This window comes from Carcharhinus amblyrhynchos, chromosome 23 (assembly GCF_965287045.1).
Source record: "Carcharhinus amblyrhynchos chromosome 23, sCarAmb.v2.hapA, whole genome shotgun sequence".
Taxonomy (NCBI): Eukaryota; Metazoa; Chordata; class Chondrichthyes; order Carcharhiniformes; family Carcharhinidae; genus Carcharhinus; species Carcharhinus amblyrhynchos.
The window spans coordinates 8,683,549-8,709,153 of NC_137346.1; the positions used below are offsets into that span (position 1 = coordinate 8,683,549).

At 40.8% G+C, this 25,605-nt stretch overlaps 1 protein-coding gene across 2 annotated transcripts in view; it reads left to right on the top strand.

The window, feature by feature from the left end:
* Positions 1–1,487: 1,487 nt before the first annotated feature.
* Positions 1,488–25,605, top strand: part of ulk2 (unc-51 like autophagy activating kinase 2) — a 120,778-nt gene continuing 96,660 nt past the window's right edge. For both annotated transcript variants that reach the window (XM_080210723.1, XM_080210724.1), the window contains exons 1-3: positions 1,488–1,642; positions 16,105–16,197; positions 18,561–18,602. In XM_080210723.1, coding sequence (XP_080066849.1) covers positions 1,553–1,642; positions 16,105–16,197; positions 18,561–18,602 — 225 coding nt within the window. In that variant the 5' untranslated portion in view covers positions 1,488–1,552. The remainder of the gene's footprint in view (positions 1,643–16,104; positions 16,198–18,560; positions 18,603–25,605) is intronic.

A 25,605-nucleotide genomic window follows, 5' to 3' on the forward strand; every position in this document is an offset into this window, starting at 1 on the left:
AAAGCCCAGGCTTACATAAGGGCCGGAAATGATGCACAAGGCCAGCTCTTTCTGCAAAAACAAACCATTGCAAAGCTGCAATAAGTCACATGAACAGCTTTTTATTCTGCCTCAGCTCTGCTGCAGCCCCATCTGCAGCGACATGCTGAGTAAAACAAGTTTGCCAATGCATCAAGTGAAAGGGGTGTTAAGAGCCCCGTCCCCTCCCCTTGCCTTGTTTCTCCTCCAGAAGAAAGGGGGGGACTATGTTGTAGGCGGCGGAGGGGCACGGCCGGAGCGCGCCATGTAAACAAACCTGGCGGAGGGATATGGGGGGGGGTGAGCAGGAACTGGCGGAGGCAGAGAGAAAAATAAAAACCGTTGGGGAATTCGGCCGGTACGGGGGAGGGGAGGGGGCAAGGGAGAACCATCTTTCAACTGCGACTTTTTTCCCATCCCAAATCGGGGGGAACGGGTAGGCAGCCCTCGTGTTTGCCCAATTGGTGACAGGAAGATGAGGAGCCGGTGGGCTCCAATCGCTGAAAGAGGGGGGAGAAGGGGTGCACTCTTTGGCCGGGGCGGAGGGAGACGCTGAGGTTGGGGTGGGGGTGCCGCGGCACTATATAAAGCACGCTGCGGCGGCGGCTGCGCTCAGTTGGGTCGGCAGCGGTGGAGAGCGGGTGGGTGGGAGGAAGGATGAAATAGAGTGTGGATTCCACATTCAGAACAAACCACCAGTTACCATGACAAAAGAAACAATAAAAACACCGCGCCAATCTCCGTAGCAACAAGAGAAAGTGGGAATTTAAAAAAAAACACTCCACCCGCTTTTACATTGATATATATATATAATATATATAGAATTGCTAAGTATGCGCAGGGACCAGGCTCCAGTGGAGTGGGATTATGGTGGGAGAGCTGCTGCTGCTTCTTCTTCACAGCTGCTGGCCGTCACCGGCTTTCGTCCTGCGAATGATTCTCTGAGGGAGGAAGAAACACTGCCGGCGACAGCTCCGTCCTCCGCCTCTTCACTCAGCCCTTTCCCTGGGTCCTCATAGCCCCTCACTCCCTCTCTGTGTCCCTCAATTCCTCTGACCCCCCCTCACTCCCTCTGTCCCCCCCCCTCATTCCCTCTGTCCCTTACTCCCACCCTCAGTGTCCCTCTCCCTCTGTAGCCCTCAATTTCTCTATCTTCCTCGATCTCTTACTCCCTCTGTGTCCCCCTCTCTCTCTGTCTCGGTTCCTCTCTGTGTCTCCCTCTCTGTCCCTCAGTCCCTCCCTCTCTGTCCCTCAGTCCCTCCCTCTCTGTGTCTCTCTCCCTCTGTCTCCCTTTCTGTGTCCCTCACTCCGTCGGCCTCACTGTGTCCCTCTTTCTGTGTCTCTCCCTCTGTCCCTCACACTCTGTCCTCCCCCTCTGTGTCTCTCCCTCTATCTGCGTGTCCCTCTCCCTCTCTCTGTCCCTCACACTCGGTCCTCCCCCTCTCTCTGTGTCTCTCCCTCTATCTGTGTGTCTGTCTCTCTCCCTCCCCTCTCTCTGTCCCTCGCCCCCTCTCTCTCTCTGCACTGGCTGGCCATGGAGGTGGTGGGGGATTTCGAGTACAACAGGAAGGACCTGATCGGACACGGAGCCTTTGCTGTGGTCTTTAAAGGCCGCCACAGGAAGGTAATGAGCCGGGCACGGGATTGCCTCAAATGTTGTGGGAACGTTTTGCAAGCATGTCTTCTTTTTGTTTAAAAAGTTGCCAGTCTTGCTTTTTGAATTGTCACCTTGTGTGCAAACTTTTGGGTTCTTCTAATGTTTCTCATGCACAGTTTTTCTAGACCAGTTTGTAGAGAATTTTAGTAAGGGCAGCGCTAAGCTTTAATGTCAAATGCTGAATTGTGCTGTTTTAATGTACAACTCAGTTATGGTAATGTTAATGTACAGCAGTAAGTTATGTTAGTTTTAATGTACCGCTGTAAGTTGTGCTACAGCTTTAATGTACAGCACTTATAGTTTAATATACTGCGCTAAATTATGTTATAGTTTTAATGCACAGAGCTAAGTTATGCTACAGCTTTTTAAGTTTATTTATTAATCACAAGTAAGGCTTACATTAACACTACAACGAAGTTACTGTGAAATTCTCCTAGTCACGCTCCGGCGCCTGTTCGGGTCAATGCACCTAACCAGCACATCTTTCAGATTGTGGGAGGCAACCTACGCAGACATGGGGAGAATGTGCAGACTCCGCAGAGACAGTCTCCCAATCCATGAATTGAACATGGGTTCTTGGCGCTGTGAGGCAGCAATGCTAACACTATGCCACCCGCTACCTTACAGCTTTAACGTACAGGGCTAAGTTGCGACGCGGCTTTAACGTACAGGGCTAAGTTGCGACGCGGCTTTAACGTACAGGGCTAAGTTGCGACGCGGCTTTAACGTACAGGGCTAAGTTGCGACGCGGCTTTAACGTACAGGGCTAAGTTGCGACGCGGCTTTAACGTACAGGGCTAAGTTGCGACGCGGCTTTAACGTACAGGGCTAAGTTGCGACGCGGCTTTAACGTACAGGGCTAAGTTGCGACGCGGCTTTAACGTACAGGGCTAAGTTGCGACGCGGCTTTAACGTACAGGGCTAAGTTGCGACGCGGCTTTAACGTACAGGGCTAAGTTGCGACGCGGCTTTAACGTACAGGGCTAAGTTGCGACGCGGCTTTAACGTACAGGGCTAAGTTGCGACGCGGCTTTAACGTACAGGGCTAAGTTGCGACGCGGCTTTAACGTACAGGGCTAAGTTGCGACGCGGCTTTAACGTACAGGGCTAAGTTGCGACGCGGCTTTAACGTACAGGGCTAAGTTGCGACGCGGCTTTGATATGCAAGTAGATTAGTCACTCATGATTGCTGCAACTTGCTTTGCCAGTTGATTGTTGTTGACTCTATTTTTGGCTGGCATGATCTTGTGTTTTGGAGTTATCTTTTACCTGTATCTACTCTGCAATGTGTAAAAGGCTGAGTAGATGTGTCAGGCCGCAAGCAAAGGCTGGGTGAAAGTTTCCGCTTGGTTGGAGAGAATACATAACTCGATAATCCAGAAGCAAAATTGGAGAGGTAATTCATGGTTAAATACAAAGTCTCTTGACATTGATAGTTGTGGATCAGTTGGATTGTAGTTGACAAGTACCTTTCCAGAGGGTGTAGCCTATTCATTTTTACAGAGAGATGATTTCAGGGTTGATCCAGTGAACTCGATCACTGTTTTCTGGCTGTCTTACCATACAGGAATCAGCATTAGCACATGACAGGAACTGTGACTGTCCCACCCTGTAGCCAACCTTGCCCCATTGAAAATTGTCAGTGACATGCAAACTAGTTTCTGTCTGGGTTGTGTTCATGAGTGTGAAATGTGTTGCTGTAATGTATATATGTGAAAGTTTGTGGAGAAAGGGAAACATTGAGTAAAGTTACAGTGTCCCGATTGATGCCCTCGCTATTATGGATCACACATGGGCATAAGGGAAGTACAAGAGGGTGCCTGGTATTTGTGGAAGCCTACTTCAGCAAGGAGCAAAAATTCTGCTCTGCTACAAAGTATAAATAGGTCGATTGACATTCAGAAGTTCATGCTGAGCTTTGCTAATTTGTTAACCTATTGTTTGATTAATGACTAGTGAGTATGATTTTTAAAATTTATTTTTACCTTTTCTATATTAGTGACTCCTGAAGATGGTCATTTATGTTGGGGGGTGCACCGCACTCGTAACCCCTGGTATCTCAACAAATAATCATTCTTACATTGCCCTTAGTAGTGGATAGTGATTGGATGCCTTGATCATGGACAGCAGTCACAACCAAAAGCAGACCTATCCATGTGGAAATCTTTTACCAGACAAAAATCAACAATTTTATTTGTTTTCTACTGTCACTGTGTGTTCTCCTTAACCCAGAAATATGTTCAGTTAGTGTTCCAAGTACTGCTCTGTTTTATCTATCTAGATAAAACAGAATCATGGACTGATGCTGGGATCTTCATGGCCCATCTAGCTACACAAATGAATGGGTTTATCCATTCAAGTTAATGGAAATCTCATTTTTTCAATTTTGATTTGTCTCATCACTAATGCCCATTTCTCAACAAAAGACTCATAAGCAGCGATTCATTCGTGGGACGTTGGCTGGCCAGCGTTGATTGCCCATCCCAAGTTGCCTGTGGCCAGTTAAGAGTCAACACATTGCTGTGGCTTTGGAGTCATGTAGGCCAGACCAGCTAAGGACAACAGGTTTCCTTCCCTAAAGGACATTAGTAAACGAGATGGGTTTTTTCCGACAATTGACAGTGGTTTCATGGTAATCAGATTCCAGATTTTTCTATTGAATTCAAATTCCACCATCTGCCATCGGGGGATTTGAACCTGGGTCCCCAGAACATTAGCTGAGTTTCTGGGTTAATAGTTGAGAATATAATATACAATATATAATATACAATATACCATTGCCTCCCCGAATCTGTGCTAAGGATCTAAGGATAGTGCAGGATACCACATCTTTGAATTTTTCTTTGGGCAGGACTAGATCTGAAAAATTGTATAATCTGTAGTTTTGCACCTATTGTAAAATAATTGGTGTACCACAATTGTAATGTCACTTAGCTATGTCCAGATTCATTTTTATTTTTAAGGGAGACTTGATTGAAAGTTTTCATCAGATTATAGAATATAAGGAAAATTAACATTATTTTGACAAGTTCTGTAAGAAATGATTCCATGAGTTGTGAGGCCGTCTAGTGACTTGCAGGGTATGCATATGGGATCTGTCACTTAATGAAAATGCATCACGTTTATGTGTGCAGCCAGTGTATGCACAATGCAGACAGCAAGTTAGGTGATTGAATGTTGTTTTGCCTGGATCTTGATAGAATTCTGCTCTGATTCATTGTTTCAGAGTTCTTTTGTGCCCACCTAAACCATCAGACCAGATGGATGGAGCTTTAACTTGGGATGCTTTCCAAGACTCACTATCTCTGACAGTGCCGCACTCTTTCAATACTGCACTCAGATGTCAGCTTGGCTCAAGCATGCATCTGATTCCTGACAAGGAGTCCACAGCCTTTTCTTAGAATTGATAGTGTGCTGTCTGCTGAGCCAACCTGATGTTTGAAGAAACACCTGCAGAATCGTGCCATGTGATTCCTGGTGCATGTTTTAAAGATTGTACATCCGTTCAAAGGGCAGTAAAGGGATTCACTTCGTTGCAAATCAAAGTGAGGCCTCCCATTTGTAAAATGGCTTTCTTTTAAGTATTGTCATCCATCCTTGTTAATCAGGGTTAGAATAATTGGAGATTTGGCTTGGAACTGAATTCCTGCTGCAGTCTCTGATTTTCTTTTTGCTCCTTTGTTTCAGTAACTGCACAAAATACAGTACAAATGTCAAAACTTTTTTCTTGGATTTGTACCAGAGATGAAAATCTGACACAAAAGTAATTGATCTTGGTTTAATCATAGTTAGTTCTTGTTATTTTGGATCAATAATCAACAATGCTGATTCTCACCATGATGTTCTTGATACTTTTGCAACAACTAACACTGCTTAGTTTTCAGGGGTAATCGCTTCGAAAATGTTGCTCTAAGGAACTGAATACTGTTGAGTCCAATTACCCTTTTGAGTGCGGTGTAAATGATCTGGTGGGATTCAGATTTCCAATAGCATGGGAAGATATGCTTATTTATGATCTGTCAGTGGTACAGTTCAGTTGCAAGATCAATTTGGTGGGCAAAGGAAAGAGTATTGGAATCTTCTGTTGTAGTCACTGCGGTATAACTTAATTCTCTCAGTTGTGTGCGTGTGTAATTATTTTTCCAAAGGGAGTAGTTTCAGTAACATGTTTGTCTTTCAATGCATCTTGCAGTAGAGTCCTTGAATGCTGTAGTCATAGAATCATTGAATCCCTACAGTGCAGAAGGAGGCCATTTGACCCATTGAGTCTGCACTGACAACAATCCCACCTGGCCCCCTCCACATTACCCCACCTATTTACCCTGCTAATCTCTGACACTATGGAGCAATTTTGCATGACCAATTATTCTAACCGCATATCTTTGGACTATGGGAGGAAACCCATGCAGACACTGGGAGAATGTGCAAACTCCACAGAGATAGTTACCCGAGGCTGGAATCGAACCCGGATCCCTGGTGCTCTTGTCAGTCGAGGAAGTTGAGCTGCATCAGTTAGCAGCCTCTGTTAGGAAGTGCTGAAGTCACATTTGTGGTGATCACATTTGTGTGTGATGTAACTGGAGCAGATGAGGAAAATTTGGAACAGGATCCACTGTGTCAGAAGTAAAGGTTATCCATCCTCCTTTGTTCTGGTGACTGTAGACATGGATTTTGTGTATTGCAAATGAATTGGCTGAAATCGGTGATTTTAAGCAGAGTCTGGAGAGGATGTCACCCAAAGGTCAGTCTATGTTGTACTGTGCAATATTCAATATTTACCATCACAACTGGCTGATTCCCAACTTTGATTTAACATGAACTTTGTTGTGGTAAATATGGTAAACTATTTCACAGCATTGTTAAAACTTAATATATATTACTAGTTTAAATTACAGTAAACTGGCTGTACTGTGCTTTTATATCAGTCAACAGATTAATCATTACAGATGAGATTTTGGATCAGCATATATAAGCTGAATGATAGCATCTCCATTTGTGGTATAATTCAAGTGATGCTCCAACGCACAGTGAATCAATAGCATGAAAAAGTCAGGGAAAAGTGAAAACCACTCAGCTTATTGAAGCTTAGCGTTCTAGTAACCGCATTTCAATCAGATGTTTGGTTGCATTTTAAAAAGTTTCTTTCTTGTCTCTGGTGTCCAACAGAAAGAAAGTCTGGTCTAATTTGCTGATTAGCCTGAATGTATGTACTGTGCCATATTGTTAAGATACTTTGTCCTCATCAACCACATAGTAAATTAATCATATCTACATCTCAGGGACAGCACTTTCTCACCTAGGAGAATAAATCAGAATGACTCAACTGAGTCTGCTATGCACATCTCCCCAGTGTCAGAGAATGGGAGATTCATATAAAGAATGAAACGTAAGTGGGCAGAGAGAAAGAGACAAGAAGATGAGGCAAAAGTTGAGACATTTTTAAATATGTTTTTGTTTGAGCAATGCCATGGTAGGTTAATGAGTGTATAAAATACTATTGCAGAAAATCAGAACATTAATCACAGTATACCATGACATCAAGTTAATTTCCTCTTAATTTGATCATTGGAGCATTGATTATATCTTTCAGGGAGCAGAACATTTATGGCTATATAAGATGCGTCATTCTGCAGCATCTTTCCTTTCTCAATGTGCTGAGATCCTATAGGGCTGGAAAATCCACTTCTTCTGTTTTAGTCTGTTGCTTTGATTTTAAAGCTCTTGTCATTTTTTTCACTTTATATTCCACTTCTTGTTTTTTCATTCATTCGTGGGATATGGGCATTGCTGGCTGACCAGCATTTATTGCCCATCCCCAGTTGCTGTGGCTCTGGAGTCACATGTAGGCCAGACCAGGTAAGGATGGCAGATTTCCTTCCTTAAGGGATATTAGTGAACCAGATGGGTTTTTCTGACAATTGACAATGTTTCGTGTCATCAGTAGATTCTTAATTCCAGATATATTTAATTGAATTAAAATTCCACCATCTGCTGTGGCAGGATTCAAACCTGGGTTGCCAGAGCATTAGCTGAGTTTCTGGATTAACAGTCTAACAATAATGCCATTAGGACGTTGCCTCCCCCGAACTTTTAATTGAACTCGGGCTGTATAGGACTGACATCATCAATCCTTCCACTTCTGACCGTGTGATTTAATTTTTAAAATTTTCCTTTTCCCTGAGCTCGCTCTTGGTTTTGTCAGCCCATGATTTGATGCAATTTCTTGCCACCTTTCCCACGCTACTAACGCTAATGATGTTCCCTCATTGAGCTGTGACTTTGAGAGATGGAACTGGCCCCATCTTTTGAGCGCAGTGTCCATCCAACGATCTTGTTAAAAACTGGAGCAAATAACACAATCAACAATTTGAATATAAGCAGGACTCTAATATGAAGCCTCAGGTTTGGAAGTTCCGCTTTAAGCCTTATTGATCCTTATTGAAACCTTCAATAAGAATCCAGTTGAAAGATGATTAGGAGTTGGGAGAGAAAGTATAGGACAGATTCACCAAGAAGGAAAGGAGCAAGCCTGGAATGTCCTCTTACCAGCTACAACTATTGGTTGAATAACTTTAGGAAGCAGGCTGTTGAGTGTTTGTGTGTATGACTTGTTAAAAGTAAATATGTTTTGACTCAATCAAATATGCCTACGTTTATTCTCAAGTGTTTAATCTTTCCTGAAATTTTTGACAGTTTTCAGCATTGTGATCAAATGTCTATGCAGCTGGAGTATCAAATCTGCAATTTTTTGAGCCTGAACAGTTTCAATTACTAAAAGAATTGAGCCTACTTACATTTGTAATTAAAATCGACTTGTTTTCTTTTGGATGTGGATGTCTTGAATTATGTCCTTTATCAAAATGTGTAAAAGCTATAATCGCTAGAGTGCTTTATCAGTTTGATCCATTTAATTACATTTTTGCCTCCAAGTGAGAAGGTTTGAGGGTACCCCGGGGCTTGAATACGTAATCTAGTTTAACATAATGCTGAATTGAGGAAGTGGGTTACTGTCTTTTCATTACGACTGTCAGCCAAAGTCCTGTCTATTAGGTTGCTCACATAAAAGTAAAGTTTAATTATTAGTCACAAGTAATGCTTACATTAACACTGCAATGAAGTTACTGTGAAATTCCCCTAGTTGCCACACTGTTGCACCTGTTCAAGTCAATGCACCGGACCAGCATGTCTTTCAGACTTGAGTGGAAACTGAAGCACCCAGAGGAAACCCATGCAAACTCTGCACCCAGTGACCCAAGATGTGGGAATGCCGGCGTTGGACTGGCGTAAACACAGTAAAAAGTCTGACAACACCAGGTTTTGGTCCAACCGATTTATTTTCCCAGTGACCCAAGGCAGGAATCGAACCTGGGCCCTGGCACTGAGACAGCAGTGCCAACCACTGTGCCATAGTGCTGCCAATAGATGTAAAAGATCCTTAAAGTGCCTTTAGAAGAGGAGAAAGTTCTCCAGGTGTCCTGACCAGCACTTAGTAATTAATATCGCCAAAGGAAGATAAACTAATTCTTCATCTCTTTGTAGTGTTTGGGAGTTGGTATGCAAGTCAGCAGCATCTTTTGACCATAAACAGTCACTCCACTTCAGAAGCAATCCACTGGTTGTGAGGAGCTTTAGGGCATACTCTACATGTAAGCAAGGTTGTGTTCTGTAACTACAAGTTTGTGCTTTCTGTTGATGCTGTTGGATTTGTGAAAATGACTTGCAGCATTGAAATAGAGATTAAACATTTTTAAAAAGCTGCCATTGTTAGAAAAATGTTAGTATTTATATAGCACCGTTCCAATCCTCAAGATATCTCAAATTACTTCTGAAGTGCAGTCACCACTAAAGTAGAAAATGCATGGCAAGTCTGGCAGAATCTTTTGGACCAAATGGATGAATTAAAACATTTTGGATATGGACTCTTAGTCAAAACTATTTTGAAGGAGGATCCACATCAGAAGAATTTGCTCACTGGTTCTCTCCACAGACACTGGTTTGTCATGTGTTTCCAACATTTTCTGTTTTTAAGAATATAAGAAATAGGAGCCAGGACAGTCCTGTCAAACCTGCTCTGCCATTTAGTGGATCGTGGCTGATTTGATTGTGGCCTTGACTCACTTTTCTCCTTGCTCCCTTTAGTTCCTTTCTCAATCAAAAATCTCTCAACACACTTGAATATATTAAACAATCCAGTTTCCAGTCCTTGCAGGGGACAAAAATTCCAAATAACTACCCTCGAAGGGAAAATTGTTTCTTACTATCTTAAATAGGAGACCCCTTCATTATGGAACTGAATCCCTTAGTTCTGCATACCCCAATAGGGTAAACAGCCTCTTGGAATGCACACTGTCAAAATCCCCTTAGAATCTTTTATGTTTCAGTACGATCACCACTAACTCCAATGAGTATAGCACAATCTGCTCAACCTTTCGTCATCACAGGCATCAGCCTAGTGAACCTTCTCTGAATTGTTTCCAATGCAATAATGTGTCTCTGTAAAAAAGATAATTAAAACTGTACACGGTGCTCTAGGTTGATTTTATTTTTTGCCTGTACAGTTGTAGCAAGATTTCCCTACTTTTGTGCTCCATTCCTGTTGCAATAAAGACCAACATTCAGTTTGCCATCCAAATTACTGACTGTACCTCCATGCTAATGTCCAAATCCCTTTAAACTGCAGCATTCTGCAGTCTCGCTTCATTTAAATAATATTCTACTTTTCTTCCTGGGTTTAGAGTTATGATATATATCTAACTGTTCAGTATGAACAGATTTTGAACCTAATTGGTTAGGTCACATTTCTGTTGTGTCTAAATTTGAAAGCAGACTAGTGCATGTTCATTCCTGCTTCAGAATAATGAAGATTTGAGTTTATGCATCCCTGAATATGATTTTATGTTTTCCTAATTAAATGCGATGTAATTGCCTGCAGGTTATGGTCTTCAAAGCATTTCCTGCGACATCAGAATTACATTCTCCTGTCTTCATTTCTAGTCACTGACAGTGTTGTTGAATGACTATATTGTGTATTGCAGTTTTCATGTTAACCCATGCAGACTGTCATAGGAGAAGTATCTTATGGTTTCTGATATGGCTTTCAGAAGAGAAAGAACAATGCCAGCAAATTTCCATTGAATTGAATTGAACCCATTCATGGGATTTGGGTTGTGCAATATTTTAACCTCCAGGCACATACAGAGATGAAAAAGTTCTGTTGGTTGCACGATTCGTACTTTAGAAGGCTTAATTTAGTTACTTGAGAAAGTAACTATATATCTCTGACTCTAAATCAGATTCAGTTTAACACTAATGGGAAATCTCTGAAGATTATAATGAGTGGAAATGTTACAGTGATATAATAAGCAATCTTGAAATTGCATTTGAAATTTTTAGACAGCGCTTTGAGCCTTTGTTAGACATCGTCAGCCTTGTATGATGGGCTGCTCTGTTCTTGTCTGAAACTGATTGTGGTTTGTTGTGTTTTGCTCTCCTCCGAAACATGGAATACTGCTGTAAAGAGGTATCTAAAAAAAAATTGCATTTATCTTGCGCTTTTCATGACATCAGACATCTTGAGTGTTTTATAACTAGCAGAGTACTTTTTGAAATGTAGTTGCGTTTGGAATGAGGGAATTCAGGCAACTAATTTAAATTCCCACTACAACAATGTGGTAATAATAAGAGAATCTGTTTTTGTGATACTGACTGAAGGATAAATATTTGCCAAGACACGGAATAAATCCCCTACTGTTCTTTGAAATAGTGTCTTGGGATTTTTTACATCCACCTGCACAGGCAAGTGGAGCCGTAGTTTAAACATTTTTTCTTAACTTTATTGCAATCCAATCAAGTCAAATTAAAGCCAATTCAGAGTCCCAACAAGTTGGGACATTCCCGATCCAAGCTGACAAGACAGGGCTCTCACCTCCTGTCTTGGGCTTGACCTACATGATCCAAGCTGTTTGGAGTAGGTGTAGCTCCACCCCCAAGGTTTGATCTAATTTGCATCTTAGCCCAAAGGCCCAAATGCAGCTGAGAGACTTCACTGGTGCATCCTGGGAGAAGCTTCTCAGCCTCTTGGCTAAGATCAAGTGTAGTATCGACATGCTGCACTTGGTTGAAGTCATTAGGTTACATTTCAGCTTCATTTGAAGCAATTTTTTAAAGCGGCACCTGGGCCTTTGGCCTTAGTTTAAACATTTCATCTGAAAGACAGTAGTGCAATGTTTCCTCAGTGCAGCATTGAGATGTCAGCCTTGATTCTTGATGAATTGAGGAGTTTTGTTTTTGGTGGTGTTAGTTGGGTGCTGGGGGGAGGGGAAACAACTACTGTGTCCCAGTGTACACGTATCAAGTTAGTTGATTCACGATGTGAATGGGTAGGTTTGCATTTCTTGACGTTGATTTTGAGTGCAGATTTGCCACGTTTGTTTCTTGAACCCCATAGCTCTTTCTGGCTTCAAACAACTTAAGGTTGCATTGCTAGAAGCAAGACAGATAACTGACTGCCTTGTAGCAGTGTTAGTGTTCCAAATTTACAACAACATGAACGATAGGTGTGATGTTTCCAGTACAGCAAAAGCATAATTCCAATGAACTTGTGTTACAGCAAACCATGGGGGTGCTTGTAGTTGATTCTGAATAAATTAATTTCTCTCTCACACCACAGTTGGAAACTGAACCAGACTGTTCACAACATTGGTATCTTATTTGGCTGAGCTAAACTTCCAAAGTGTATTGCTCTTCCAATACAGTAATACCCGTCACCAACTCTACCTTGGTCTTCTACGGTTGGATCTCCTATCCATGCCTGTTTTTAAACTCAACCCTATAATTCTAATACTCCTTGGCCACCGTCCCATTTCCATCCTTCTCAAACTTGAACTTGTCCAAAACTTGGCCTACCTTGCACACAGTCCCACATACCTGTGTTCACTGACCTAGTTTCCAGTCCACAACACACTGATTTTTAGAATTCTCAATTTTATTTTCAAATGTCTGTGTCGCCACTCCTGATTTCTGTAGCTTCTAGTCCCACAACCCTCCCATATATGAGCTCCTACAATTCTAGCCTCTTGTGTATCTCTACTGGTAATCGCTGCAAATTTGGCGACCATGTCTTCAACTGCCTTGACTCTGGGATCTGGAAGTCCTTCCCTATATCTGTCTCTCCCCTCTCTCCTTTAAAACAATCATTGAAACTTACCTTTTCCTCATGTGGCCTGGTGTCAAATTTTAATAAAAAAGCAAAATACTGTGTATGTAGATCTGAAATGAAAACAAAGTGCTGAAAATCTTCAGGTCTGGCAACACTTGTGGAGAGAGAAACAATGTTAGTGTTTCGAGTCCAATATGACTCTGAACATTGGTGTCAAATTTTGTTAATATTCCTGTGAAATGCTTATAAGTATCTGAGAAAAAACTGTGTTCATCATTAATGCTTGTCTGTTAAAAACCCTTGATTAAATAAAGGCCTAATGATTTGATTTGATATATTGTCATGTGTATTAACATACAGTGAAAAGTATTGTTTCTTGCGCAGATAAAAGCATACCGTTCATAGAGAAGGAAAGGAGAGAGTGCAGAATGTAGTGTTACAGTCATATCTAGGGTGTAGAGAAAGATCACCTTAATGCGAGGTAGGTCCATTCAAAAGTCTGACGGCAGCAGGAAAAAACTGTTTTGAGTCGCTTGGTACATGACCTCAGACTTTTGTATCTTTTTCTCAATGGAAAAAGATGAGAGAGAATGTCCTTGGTGCGTGATGTCCTCAATTATGTTGGCTGCTTTGCCAAGGCAGCGGCAAGAGGGGACAGAGCCAATGGATGGAAAGCTGGTTTGCATGATGGATTGTGCAATGTTCACAACCTTTTGTAGTTCCATACCAAGCTGTGATACAACCGGAAAGAATGCTTTCTAAGGTGCATCTGTAAAAGTTGATGAGAGTTGTAGCTGACCTGCCAAATTTCCTGAGTCTGAAAAAATAGAGGCACTGGTGCCCTTCCTTAATTATAGTGTCGGCATGGGGGGACTAGGATAGGTTGTTGGTGATCTGGACACCTAAAAACTTGAAGCTTTCGACTCTTTCTACTTCATCCCCATTGATGTAGACGGGCATGTTCTCCTTTACACATCTTGAAATCGATGACAATCTCCCTTGTTTTGTTGACATTGATGTTCAGTGGGACTATTAGATCAATGAATTGATTTTAGTGATGACTTACAATCGTGGTAGTGTAATCTTCGTATATTTAAAGTTTATCCAGTAGACTTCCTTAAAGTTTCTTTAATGTGAAGCACCGAATCTGACGTTTTCATTTTTATCCCTTGGTGTGACCATTGACCAGAAACTGAACTGGAGTAGCTATATAACTACTTTGGTTTCAAGAGCAGGTCAAAGGTTAGGCATCCCCAAAGCCTGCCCACCATCTAAGAAGTTAAAAGTTTGTTTATTAATCACAAGTAGGCTTACATTAACACTGCAATGAAATCTGTGAAAATCCCCTAGTTGCCACACTCGGGTGCCTGTTTGGGTACATTGACGGAGAATTTAGCATGGCCAATGACCTAACTAGCACGTCTTTTGGATTGTACGAGGAAACCAGAGCACTCGGAGGAAACTCTCACCGATGTGGAGAACGTGCAGGCTCTGCACAGATTGTGACCCAAGCCGGGAATCAAACTTGGGTCCCTGGTGCTGTGATGCAGCAATGCTGACCATTGTGCTGCCCCTACAAGGCACAAGTCAGGAGTGTGCTGTAATACTCTCCCTTGTCTGGATATATGCAGTTCCAACAGCACTCCAGAAGCTTGACACCATTTTGGGCAAAGCAGTTTGCTTAATTGGCACTCTGTCCACAAACATTCACTGCCTCCATCATCGGCACACAGTAGCAGCAGTGTGTGGACCACCTATCTACAGGATGCAGTATAGGAATTCACCAAAGTTCCTTAGCACCTTTCAGTCTCACAACCGCTACTATTTAAAAAGACAAGGGCAGTAGAGACATGAGAATACCACGATCTGGAAGTTCCTATCCAAGCCACTCACCATCCTGAATTGGAAATATACCATTGTTCCTTTACTGTTGCTGGTTCAAAAGCCTAGAACTGCCTCCGTAATAGTACTGTGAACATACCTACACCATATTGACTGTAGCGGTTCAAGAAGGCTGTTCACCACCACTACCTTAAAGGCAATTGGGAATGGCCAGTAAATGCTGGTCTTGCCAGTGATGCTCTCAAACCATGAAATAATTTTTTAAAAATGCCTTCCAGTTTTGCAGTCTCAGTTATACTTTATTAGATGTTGAGTTCCTTGCAAAATTATGTAAAAGGTTAATTGGCATTTATGTCAGGGAAAAGAGAGCTTTACGTGCTTCATGTAAAAGTGTGTTTATTACAACAGTTCAAACAAAAAATGCCTGCACGTTAATCATAAACTGATATTTAACTTGAATGTCTTTTAAAATATTAGTTATACACACATGAATAACAAATAACATTTTAATTTCTTTGCACAACTAAAATTGGAAGGCGTTGAAAATAACTTTGTTAAAGTACTACATTGCATAAAATTTTCATATTAGGGCTCAGAAAAGGTGTTACGAGATGCAGATATACGACATTGATCTATTTCTTATTTTCTTCACTGAGACGCATATAACTTAGATTCAACCATACAGCATTAATGATGTGCAACTGGATTTTGCTGAATGCATGACAAAACAGTAGCATAGTGATTAGCACGCAGCGCCAGGGACTTGGGTTCAGTTTTGACCTTGGGTGACTTTGAGGAGTTAACGCATTCTCCCCAGGTCTGTGCGGATTTCTTCTGGGTGCTTTGGTTTCTTTCCACACTCCAAAAATGTGGGATAGGGTGATTGGCCTTGCTAAATTACCCCTTAATGTCAGGGGAATTAGCAGGGTAAATACACAAAGTTACAGGGATGAGGCCTGGGTGGGATTGTTGTTGGTGCAGGCTCAATGGGCTGAATGGCTGCTTTCTGTACTGTAGGGATTTTATGATACTACAAACTGTGCAACCTGTCGGTGTTCATTCTATGAATTTCTGGAGTAAGCAAAAATATTAAATGTATTTTTGTTTTGGCGTTAAGATATTGTAATGTTCAAAGAGCCACACCCTCTTCCATTATGTGTTTAGTGTTTAAATACTGCCAGCAGCTCAGGAGGCTGATAGCAGGTTTTGTCATGCATTCAGTGAAATCCAGTTGCACACCATTAATGCTGTATGGTTGGATCTAAGTTATATGCGTCTCAGTGAAGAAAACAAGCAATAGATCAATGTCGTGTATGTATATCTGCATCTCGGAACACTACTTCTGCCACACATTTACTGAGATGCTGTTCTGCAACTTTGTTTAACCTCTCATCTGCATATGTAAATAACTTTGTTTATCTTTCCTTAGAAACCAGATTGGGAAGTAGCTGTGAAATGCATAAACAAGAAAAATCTGTCCAAGTCGCAAATCCTGCTCGGGAAAGAAATCAAAATATTGAAGGTACAGTTTTTCTTTGAATTATCACCAGATAAAATAAAAGGTGAGAAATTGTCATGGATGTTGATTTTTACCACTGAAAATAGCCATTTAAGTAAGTGGCTCTTGTTTGCCCATCCACAGTGGCACAGTTGCCCTCACAGTGCCAGGGACCCATGTTCAATTCCTGGCGTGGGACACTGTCTGTTTGGAGTCTGCACATTCTCCCCACGTCTGTACAGGTTTTCTCTGGGTGCTCTGGGTTCCTCCCACAGTCCAAAGATGTGCAGGTTAGATGGATTGACCATACTAAATTGCCCCTTAATGTTCAAAGATGTGTGGGTTAGGGGGATTAGTGGGGTAAATATATGGGGTTATGGGGATAGTGCCTGGTAAGGTTAAAGTTTTATTTATTTATTAGTCACAGGTAGGCTTACATTAACACTGCAATGAAGTTACTGTGAAAATCCTCTAGGTGCTACACTCTGGCACCTGTTTGGGTACACTAAGGGAGAATTTAGCATGGCCAATGCATATAACTAGCACCTTGTTTTGGATTGTGGGAAAAAACCAGAGCGTCCGGAGGAAAAACACGCAGACACGGCGAATATGCAGACTTCACATACAGTGACCCAAACCGAGAATTGAACTTGGACCGCTGGTGCTATGATGCAGCAGTGTTAATCATTGTGCCACCGAGCCACCCCTATTGGCCTATCAGAGAGTCAATGCAGACTCAATGACCTGAGAAGCCAAGGCTCAAAAATATTAAGAAGCACTAGTCTCCAGGACCTTCATCTCATAAGTAGTCATGAGACAGCTCCTGAGCCAGTATGAACACACAAACATAATAAATAGCAGTAGCTCATAGAGGAGTTTTCTTCACCGCAGAGATATACACAGCCTAAAGATGTGCGGGTTAGGTTGATTGGCTAAATTGACCCTAATGTTAAGGAATTTGCAGGGTAAATATGTGGGTTACGGGTATAAGGCCTGAGTGGGATTGTGGTCAGTGCAAACTTGATGGGTTGAATGACCTCTTTCCGCGCTGTAGGGACACTGTGATATTCCATGTTACAGTTTGGTTACTGATTTTAAAAGTCTCCTCACTCCCAAGTTCTGACACTGGATTCAAATTGATTGAGTAATGATAGACCATGTGGTATGATGTACTTTCTAAATATGCCAGTGACATTTAGTGATGTGTTTTATTTATATTGTCAATTGGCCAGTTTAATTCTTTGAACGTTGCTGGCACGTGAAAGTGGGTTATATTTAATGCCAATATAATTTACACCTGGCAGTAGCACTCAGATTTTGTTTTCCCTTTCAGTTCCCTTCCTACGTTCCTTATGTGGTGCACCCCATTTAAAACATTCTTCGGATAATCATGTAGATCTAAATCTTTGTTGCTTTCCAAGATACTTGCCAGATTACCTGTAATAAACAGAAATAGAACATTCATTGCACTGAAAATATGGGTGTTCAATTTGTGCAATCGCCTACTTGTGTTTTTACTCTGTGCCACTGTCATTGAATGGGCATCGCTTTGTTGCAATATTGACATCCAGTTATTATTGGGAACTAGAGATTTTGAGGCTAAATTATTTATTCCTGTGAAACACTGTAGAAGCAGATCTGGAAGTAGCAGATGAATGCTGCTCATCTTTGATCAATTCCATTTGGTAATCCTTCTGATATAAGGAACTTAGTTTGAACAACTACATTTGATATAGATTATATTGGTCAAATTGCTATGTTTCCATCAGCACCATCACCTTTTGTTGCATTCTGGATAAAGTGTTTACCAAGCTGTGTTAATGGGCATTGAGAAGTCAACATTCTCAGAAGTTCAACTGTTTTGGCTAGTTGTGATATGCCAATTTTCCCAATTCCCTACTTTAAAAGAAAAGATTCCTTTTGTATAGTTTTTCATTATTTTTAGCTTGCAGTACAACGTTACATCAATGTAAATGTTAACCTAGTTATATTTCTCAGCCTGACTTTGTTAATGTTCTTAATGAGAATGATTTTCTATGTTGAGGCCTACTGAATTCTGAGCTCTTTAATTGGCTTCTTTTTGAAAGAATGGGATGCAGCACCAGAAATACGGACTACCCTCTGATTATTGTCAAATTAATGTGTTGTGCACCTCTTGTTGCTCAAGTTTTGGTGAATGATTTATTCACAGATGCTTGGAATGTGGCTATTACATCTATTCAGTAGTGTCTGATTGATGAAGAAATTAATACCTTTTTTCCTCAAAAAAAGACTTAAGATTCCACTGTGCTCTGTTATGATAACAAAAGGGCTAAGCTTTGAGGCAGGACTTTAGTGTTTTCCCCTATACATTACTTAATTTACAAATTCTGCACTTTTGATTTTAGGAGCTTCAACATGAGAACATCGTAGCACTTTATGATGTTCAGGTAAGAAACTTGATATCACTCTGGCTGGCTTATTTTTGTCAATTACAGTACAACCTTTCAAAGATAATTTATTAGAGCTATTGTTTCCACTCAAATCTAGTTAAAAATGTAAATTATTGTAAATGTACCTAAGAGCGATTGCATCTGTCTCTTTGGGGCATGGGTTAATTTGATTTTAGAGCTTTAAGATACTTAGGGGCAGGTGTTACGGACAGGGGAGAGAACCACTTTATTTTCTTTTCAGTCTATCCATAGAGGTGTTTTGATTTTGAAATAGACTGTGCTATGTTTCCGCAAACCCTCTTGTTATGAAGTCAATTTTGAAGTGACTCACAGCAATCTCTCTTTAGGGTTAATTGAGAGGTATTATTGATGCATTATAATCTGGGGATGGTCGTCACAACTGCATACACACACAAACAGACAAGAAGGAGATGGGAAAGAAAATAATTTTACAACTAAGAATAACTTGGAATAAAAAAACCCCAAGGATTCCTTCATATAGGAGTTAAATTTCAGGCAGGTTCAGCTGAAAGCTGACGTAGCAGGATGAGGTTGGTGTACAAAAATTTGGTCCACCTCTGCAGGTAATGGCAGGAATCTTTCAGAGAATCAAGCTTTGGATTTTGAGGCAGGCTTTGTTGTTAGCCTGGAGACCTGTTCTGGCGTTGGCCTGCTGGATGGTAACACAGCCTACTACTTTGGGAGACCAAAAACTGTACAAAGGTCAAAGGAACTTGGTTCATGGGTGTTGCCTAGTAATGAGAGAATTTCAGGTTAACAATCAATTTCAATGTTTCTGATTGTTCTGTAGGAGATGGATAGTGGCTATTTGTGCATCCTTGGGTATAACAAATTTCATGGTCCTATTTTTGTTACAAGTCCAGGCTGTGGCCTCAGATTGCTGCTAATTTGTTATGTTGATTGCATTCAGCCCATACGATGATGTGATATTCTATAAGGATGAGATTTGTTTTGCCCTGTGATTACTGTTGGAAGGTTCCACCTTGACCATGCTTTTGGTCCAGCAAAGCCAATTTTAAATGAGTGGAAAAAAGTGTTTATTTTAAACAGTTTAATGATCTTACACGACAGAAGAGAAACATTTTGTATTCCCAATTTTTTTAAGGAATATTTTTCTTTGTTAATGGTGGTTTGTATTTTAATGTGTAACATTAATGAGATTTATTGCATCAGTGTTTTGCTAACAGAGCATGGAGTCATGGAAGTGCCAGATGCTTTAGCAGATGATTTGCATGTGATTTCTCAGTCTAATTATATTTTGTCTGATAACTTTGACCATTAACCCTGAATTTACCTCAATCTATCCTAGTTGTAAAACATCTTTTGAATTTCAGTGTATTTTTTGTAAATTGTCCTGAACTACTTTTGGGTGTATTCCATATTATTTGCTGAAGAAAATAACCATGTGAATAACACATCCCATTATTAATGAGCAAATTGTCAGCAACTTACTGTGAGGAATGGAGACCCTATTAATTGCTTATGCCTTGGGTTGCTAGACGATTTGTGCTGTTCTAACATAATTTTCTAGTATCTTTCCCTTAATCTCCGAGGGAGTTTCATGAATTGCTGCATTTATACATTTGTACCTGTTAAACTCAGGACACAAAATTTTCTGCTAATTAAGAGTAGGTACCCATTTTAAAGATGTGATAATTGCTGATCAATCAACCTGTCAATCAACCTTTGGCCCAGAAAGTCAACAAAGCAATACTAAGATTAAGGGAAAAACTGCAGACAAAAATCTGAGACAAAAACTGAAAATGATGGAGAAACTTTACGGTCATCTAGGCTCGAAACGTTGGCTCTATTAACTCCACAGGTGCTGTCAGACCTGCTGAGATTTGCTAACATTTTCTGTTTTTTGAATTAAGAGTGCAATCTTCAAGTAGTGATTTCCTTTCATTTTTCTCTTTTTATCCAATCTCTCCTTCTCTCTGTTTCTCTCTGAGGACATGATTTGACAGTGAGATCCTCTGTTGTAATTCGCTTACCTCCTCAGTTCCCCTGCTGTTTATTTCTTAATCCTTAAATCTAATTAGTTAAGGAGAAGCACTTTAGGCCCTGTCATTCACCTAGCTTGCCACATCATTATCTTTTCACACTTCCAGGGCAAAGTATTTTTGATTACAATGCTGGGTGCTGTGTCCCAATAATTAAGTGCTTTAACAATAGCCGAAAAGAAACCTTGTGCTGCATCAGCATGACATATTTATTTTTTGCAGCACTTGGCAATAATGAGTCAAGGCAGTTCATGTTGAATACCAGGGGCAGGATTCCCTGACCTCGTCCGCGGCTGGAATTCTCCAGTCCTGCTGCTGTGAATAGCAATTTGGTTGAATGCCACATTCTCCGTTCGCATTGGTAGCAGTACAATATGGCAAAATTCTGGCCTATGTTGGCTGATACTGGTTAGGGCCACTAGCATTATAAATGTTTGCACAATTGCTTGTGGATATATTACCTTCCTTTTACAAGGAAACTAGTCATTAATTTAATCTGGGGCTAGATTTATGTATTTTGCAACCACTCCCATGTGACCAATCTTGTACAGCAAAAACACACTCGGTTGGGCTGATGTTTTTGCAACATTTCAAAATGTATTTCAATCAGGAAGGTGGAATATAATTAGAAGTTGGGAGGATGTGGTTTAGATAGCAATTAGGTCAGTATGGACTATTAACTAACTTAATGTGCTTCTGATGTAATATCAAGATTGTTGGACATGCTTTGTTTTTGATTTGATTTATTATTGTCACATTTATTAGTATACAATGAAAAGTATTGTTTTTTGTGCACAATGTAGACAAAGCGTACCATTCATGGAGAAGGAAAGGAGTGTAGAACGTAGTGTTACATTCATAGTTAGGGTGTAGAGAAAGATCAACTTTGTATGAGGTGGGTCCATGCAAAAGTCTGGCAATAGGGAAGAAACTATTCTTGAGTTGGTTGGTATGTGACCTCAGACTTTTGCATCTTTCTCCTGAACAGGAAAGTGGAAGAGACTATCCAGGGTGCATGCGGTCCTGAGTAATGCTGGCTGCTTTTCTGGGACAGCAGGAAATGTAGATGGATGGGATGGGAGGCTGGTTTGCATGATGAATTGGGCTACATTCATGACCTTTTGTAGTTTCTTGCAGTCTTGAGCAGAACAGGAGCCATATCAAGCTGTGATACAACCAGAAAGAATGCTTTCTATGGTGCATCTGTAAAAGGTGGTGAGAGTCATAGCTGACATGCCAAATTTCCTTAGTGTTCTGAGAAAATACAAGTGTTGGTGGGCTTTCTTAACTATAGTGTTGGCATGAGGGACCAGGATAGGTTGTTAGTGATCTAGACACCTAAAAACTTTTGGCATGAAGAACTGTAAAACTGCACAAATAAAAAAAATTTTGAGTTAATAACTTTGTTTTATATGCATTGAGTATGTGGAGAGGCATGGTTTAGATTGCCTCCATCTCTACAAAGAAAGAGGGACTCGAGGCTTTCTCAGTATTTGAAATGGGCAGTTTGAATCTTTTCTGTCTGACTAGATTGAATGTTTGAATGCAAGAACCTAGGATCAGCTGTTTCAGATGTTAACATACGCAAATACTTATCTGCGAATGCAGGAAACTGTCAATCGGAAGCAGATTACCTGAACTAGGTTTGGTGTTAAGTGTTAAACCTGGATGACATCAACATTGCAAGAGATAGTAAATTGTTGTGATTAGCATGAGAAAAGCAGCAGAGAGCAATTTTTTGAACAATGGGCAGTTCTAAGAAACTGTATTTTCTCATCAGTATTGTAAAGGCAAAATGCTGCAGATGCATCGGTTCTGTTACCTCACCACAGATGCTGTCAGACCAGCTGAGTTTTTCTAGCATTTTCTGGTTTTATTCCCATCAGTATTGTGCTTAGCGCTGTTTTGTATGCTTTTTCAATCTAGTGGTGAAAGATGGTTCATGTATAAATTTTGGTTGTGAAGTTGCCCACTCTTTGATGCCAAAAACTGCAGTGTCCCCACTGGGTTGCTGTATGAAGATTTTCACAGCAGAGTGCTGCATCTGACAACAGACAGAGATGTTTACAAATGGGCCAGAAGAGTACCTGCTGTTGAGCAGCTAATACAAGGTATAAAAAATTGACTGCGGAGGAATCTTGCCTTAGGAATTAGTCAGGATATGAAGGGAATTAAGTAAAACATAATTAAATAAACCTTTCTTAGTTAGCTGGAAGTACCATTTTTAACGGCATTTGGTAGGAAAATTACAGAAACATTCATTTTCATTCTCTCAGCTCCAGCTTGTTTGCAAAAATCGAACTTCATGCTGGTTGCCAGAACAAAATTGCTGATGTGGTTTTTTTAGAAGGCAGGAATTTCAGCATTCTTCCATGCTTGGTTGTATCTCAGGCTCTGACACATACGCAATCCAAGATGCTAATCTTCACAGTGTGGGAACAAAATAAAAGTTGCGGTAGCCTTTTTTTGTAGTTGATCCATTAAACTGTGCTTCAGTTTGATGTGTGCAAGCCTGTGTTCTCTCTCTCTTTCCCACCCCCCACCAAGTTCATGCTGAAAGCCTTGTATTTTCCAAGAAGAGGATGCTGAAGAAATAAACTCACCATGCTGCATGTGAAATAGACAATAATGGGAATTGTTCTGCTGCAGTAATCTAATTGAGGGGATTCCATTTTTAAATTAAATTCCAGCTGACCTATGTGACATTGATCATGGATAGTCTGTGCGTCTAGAGCATGGTCTTTTGCTGTTTACTTGTTTAAATGGAGTGGTCCCTCGCCTGAGCTATCCAGCTTAGGCTGTGTATGGGGTAGGAGTAGTTTCAGTAACTATGCCAAAGTCAAACCAGTGACCAGTTGTTGAATAAAAATTGTGTAGATTGTTAAAACAAAACTCCCAAGCATTGCAAAGATGAGATTTTCAAAAGGTATTAATAACAAGCTTGGAATGACTGAAAGCCTTTACTGTTTTTTATTTATATTGAATCTCGGTAGGTGCAGAAAATGCTGTGTATTAATCTGTGCATATTGTCACTGGAAGTGACGTTACAGGTCACTAGCATGGGAAAGTGCCTGAGTGAAAAAGCAGCCTGTAATGACACGCCTTGTAAATAAATAAAACTTAGTTTTTAACCCTCCATATTTCCTAGGTGTAAGTACTACAATAAAACACTGGTGACAAGGGCTTTGGCACCTGCTTACGAAAAATCAGAAAAGAAAACTTGGAGGAAAAGCTGTCACATGCAGCAGACATCTCGGGAAAAATGGACAGGAGTAACAACCCTCTCCAGAGCATTTATAGAGCTGGGGATGCTTTTTAAAAAAAGGAGCTTTAATTGTTGTCCTCCTTAAACGGGAAACACAGGGTAGCTGCTGAAAATATATTGCAAAGTGTGCATACAGGGGACCTCCATTAGGAAGAAAATGATGGGAACTTTTGGAGCCATGGGACTCTGATGAAAATGTGGAGTGATGGGGCTGTTATGCTGAGCATTTTAACTATTTTTTGCAGGCAAACAAAATAGCAGAAGATATTAGTGTTCCCACTTTGCTGAGGGGGCTGGGAGGAACATTCAATCTCCTCAGTAGTTTAGTGCAACTGGAGAAGTCAGGCACTAAAACTTGTACTTGCAGAAATTCTGCAATCATGCTATTTGTGAAGACTTTTTTGAACTATCACTGTGTGCTTGCCATTGTTGGTGCTGTGATTACATTCTGCGTTGCTCTACTGCTGGATGGACAGCCAGTAAGGATGGAAGTCAGCACTTTTGCTAATGAAGGAGACTGAGGAAAAGCCAGACACATTCCCTTGAAAGCTTCAAGAATAGTGTTGAAGGTGTACACGGATGAAGTAGTTCCACTGAGGAGCTGCATTGAAATAGCTGTGCAATTTAATGGACAAACAGCAGATTTGCCTCTGCATATAGTAAAGGGTAATTATCCAGCATTGATGGGTTAAACATGGTTAGAAAAGATTTGACTGAACTTGGCCAAAGTCAACCTGATAACTAATGGAGAATCAGGCCTTACAAAAATTCTAAAGAAGCATAAGGCTGTGTTTGATGGAAAACTGGGGAGTATGAAATACATCACAATTAAATTGAGGATTAAAGAAGGAAGCCAAGCCAAATTCTTGACAATACGATTAGTACCCTATGCTACCAAGTTGAAAGTGGAGGCTGACTTGGAATGACTTGTGAAGACAGGAGTCTAGGAATTAATGACTAGACTACACCAATAGTACCAGTCTGTACAGATCTGTGGAGACATCAAAGTCACCCTTAATACAGTGCTGTGTGCAGAATGATACCCATTACCTCACATTGATGACCTGTTTGTGGGATTGGCATTTTAACAAAATTGACCTAACCAAGCATACTTTCAAATGAATAATGACCAGAAGTCTCAAACTTCTGACAATAGTGACACATGAAGGTTTGTTTCATTACTGAAGATTACCATTTGATATCACATTAGCTCCAGCACTGTTTCAAAGAGTCGTGGACCAAATCCTGAGTGGACTAAGTGGAGCCCAGTGCTGTCTGGAAGACATCCTGGTCACTGGAAAAGACAAAGAGGAACATATTCAGAATTTGTATGTCACTCTTCAGAGATTGGAAAACTATGAATTGAGAGTCTGCAAGGACAAGTGAGTTCTTAATCCTCTGGAGTGTTTGGGACATGTGATTGATGCAATGGCCTTCACAAATTTCCTTCAAAGGTCAAAGCTGTCACAGGTGCCTGTACCTCAGAATATTAACCAGTTACGATACTTCCTAGGGTTGTTGAATTACTATGGAAGATTTGTTTCAAATTTGGTAACCATTGAAAAACCATTGCATAACTTGCGCCAAAACAAGAAGCGGTAGCGTTCAATCAGTGCAGTAAAGTTTTTGTGCAAATCAAAGAAGCTTTGCTCAAATCTGAAGTCCTTCGCATTTCGGTTCTAATCTACCCCTACAGTTGGTGTGTGATGCT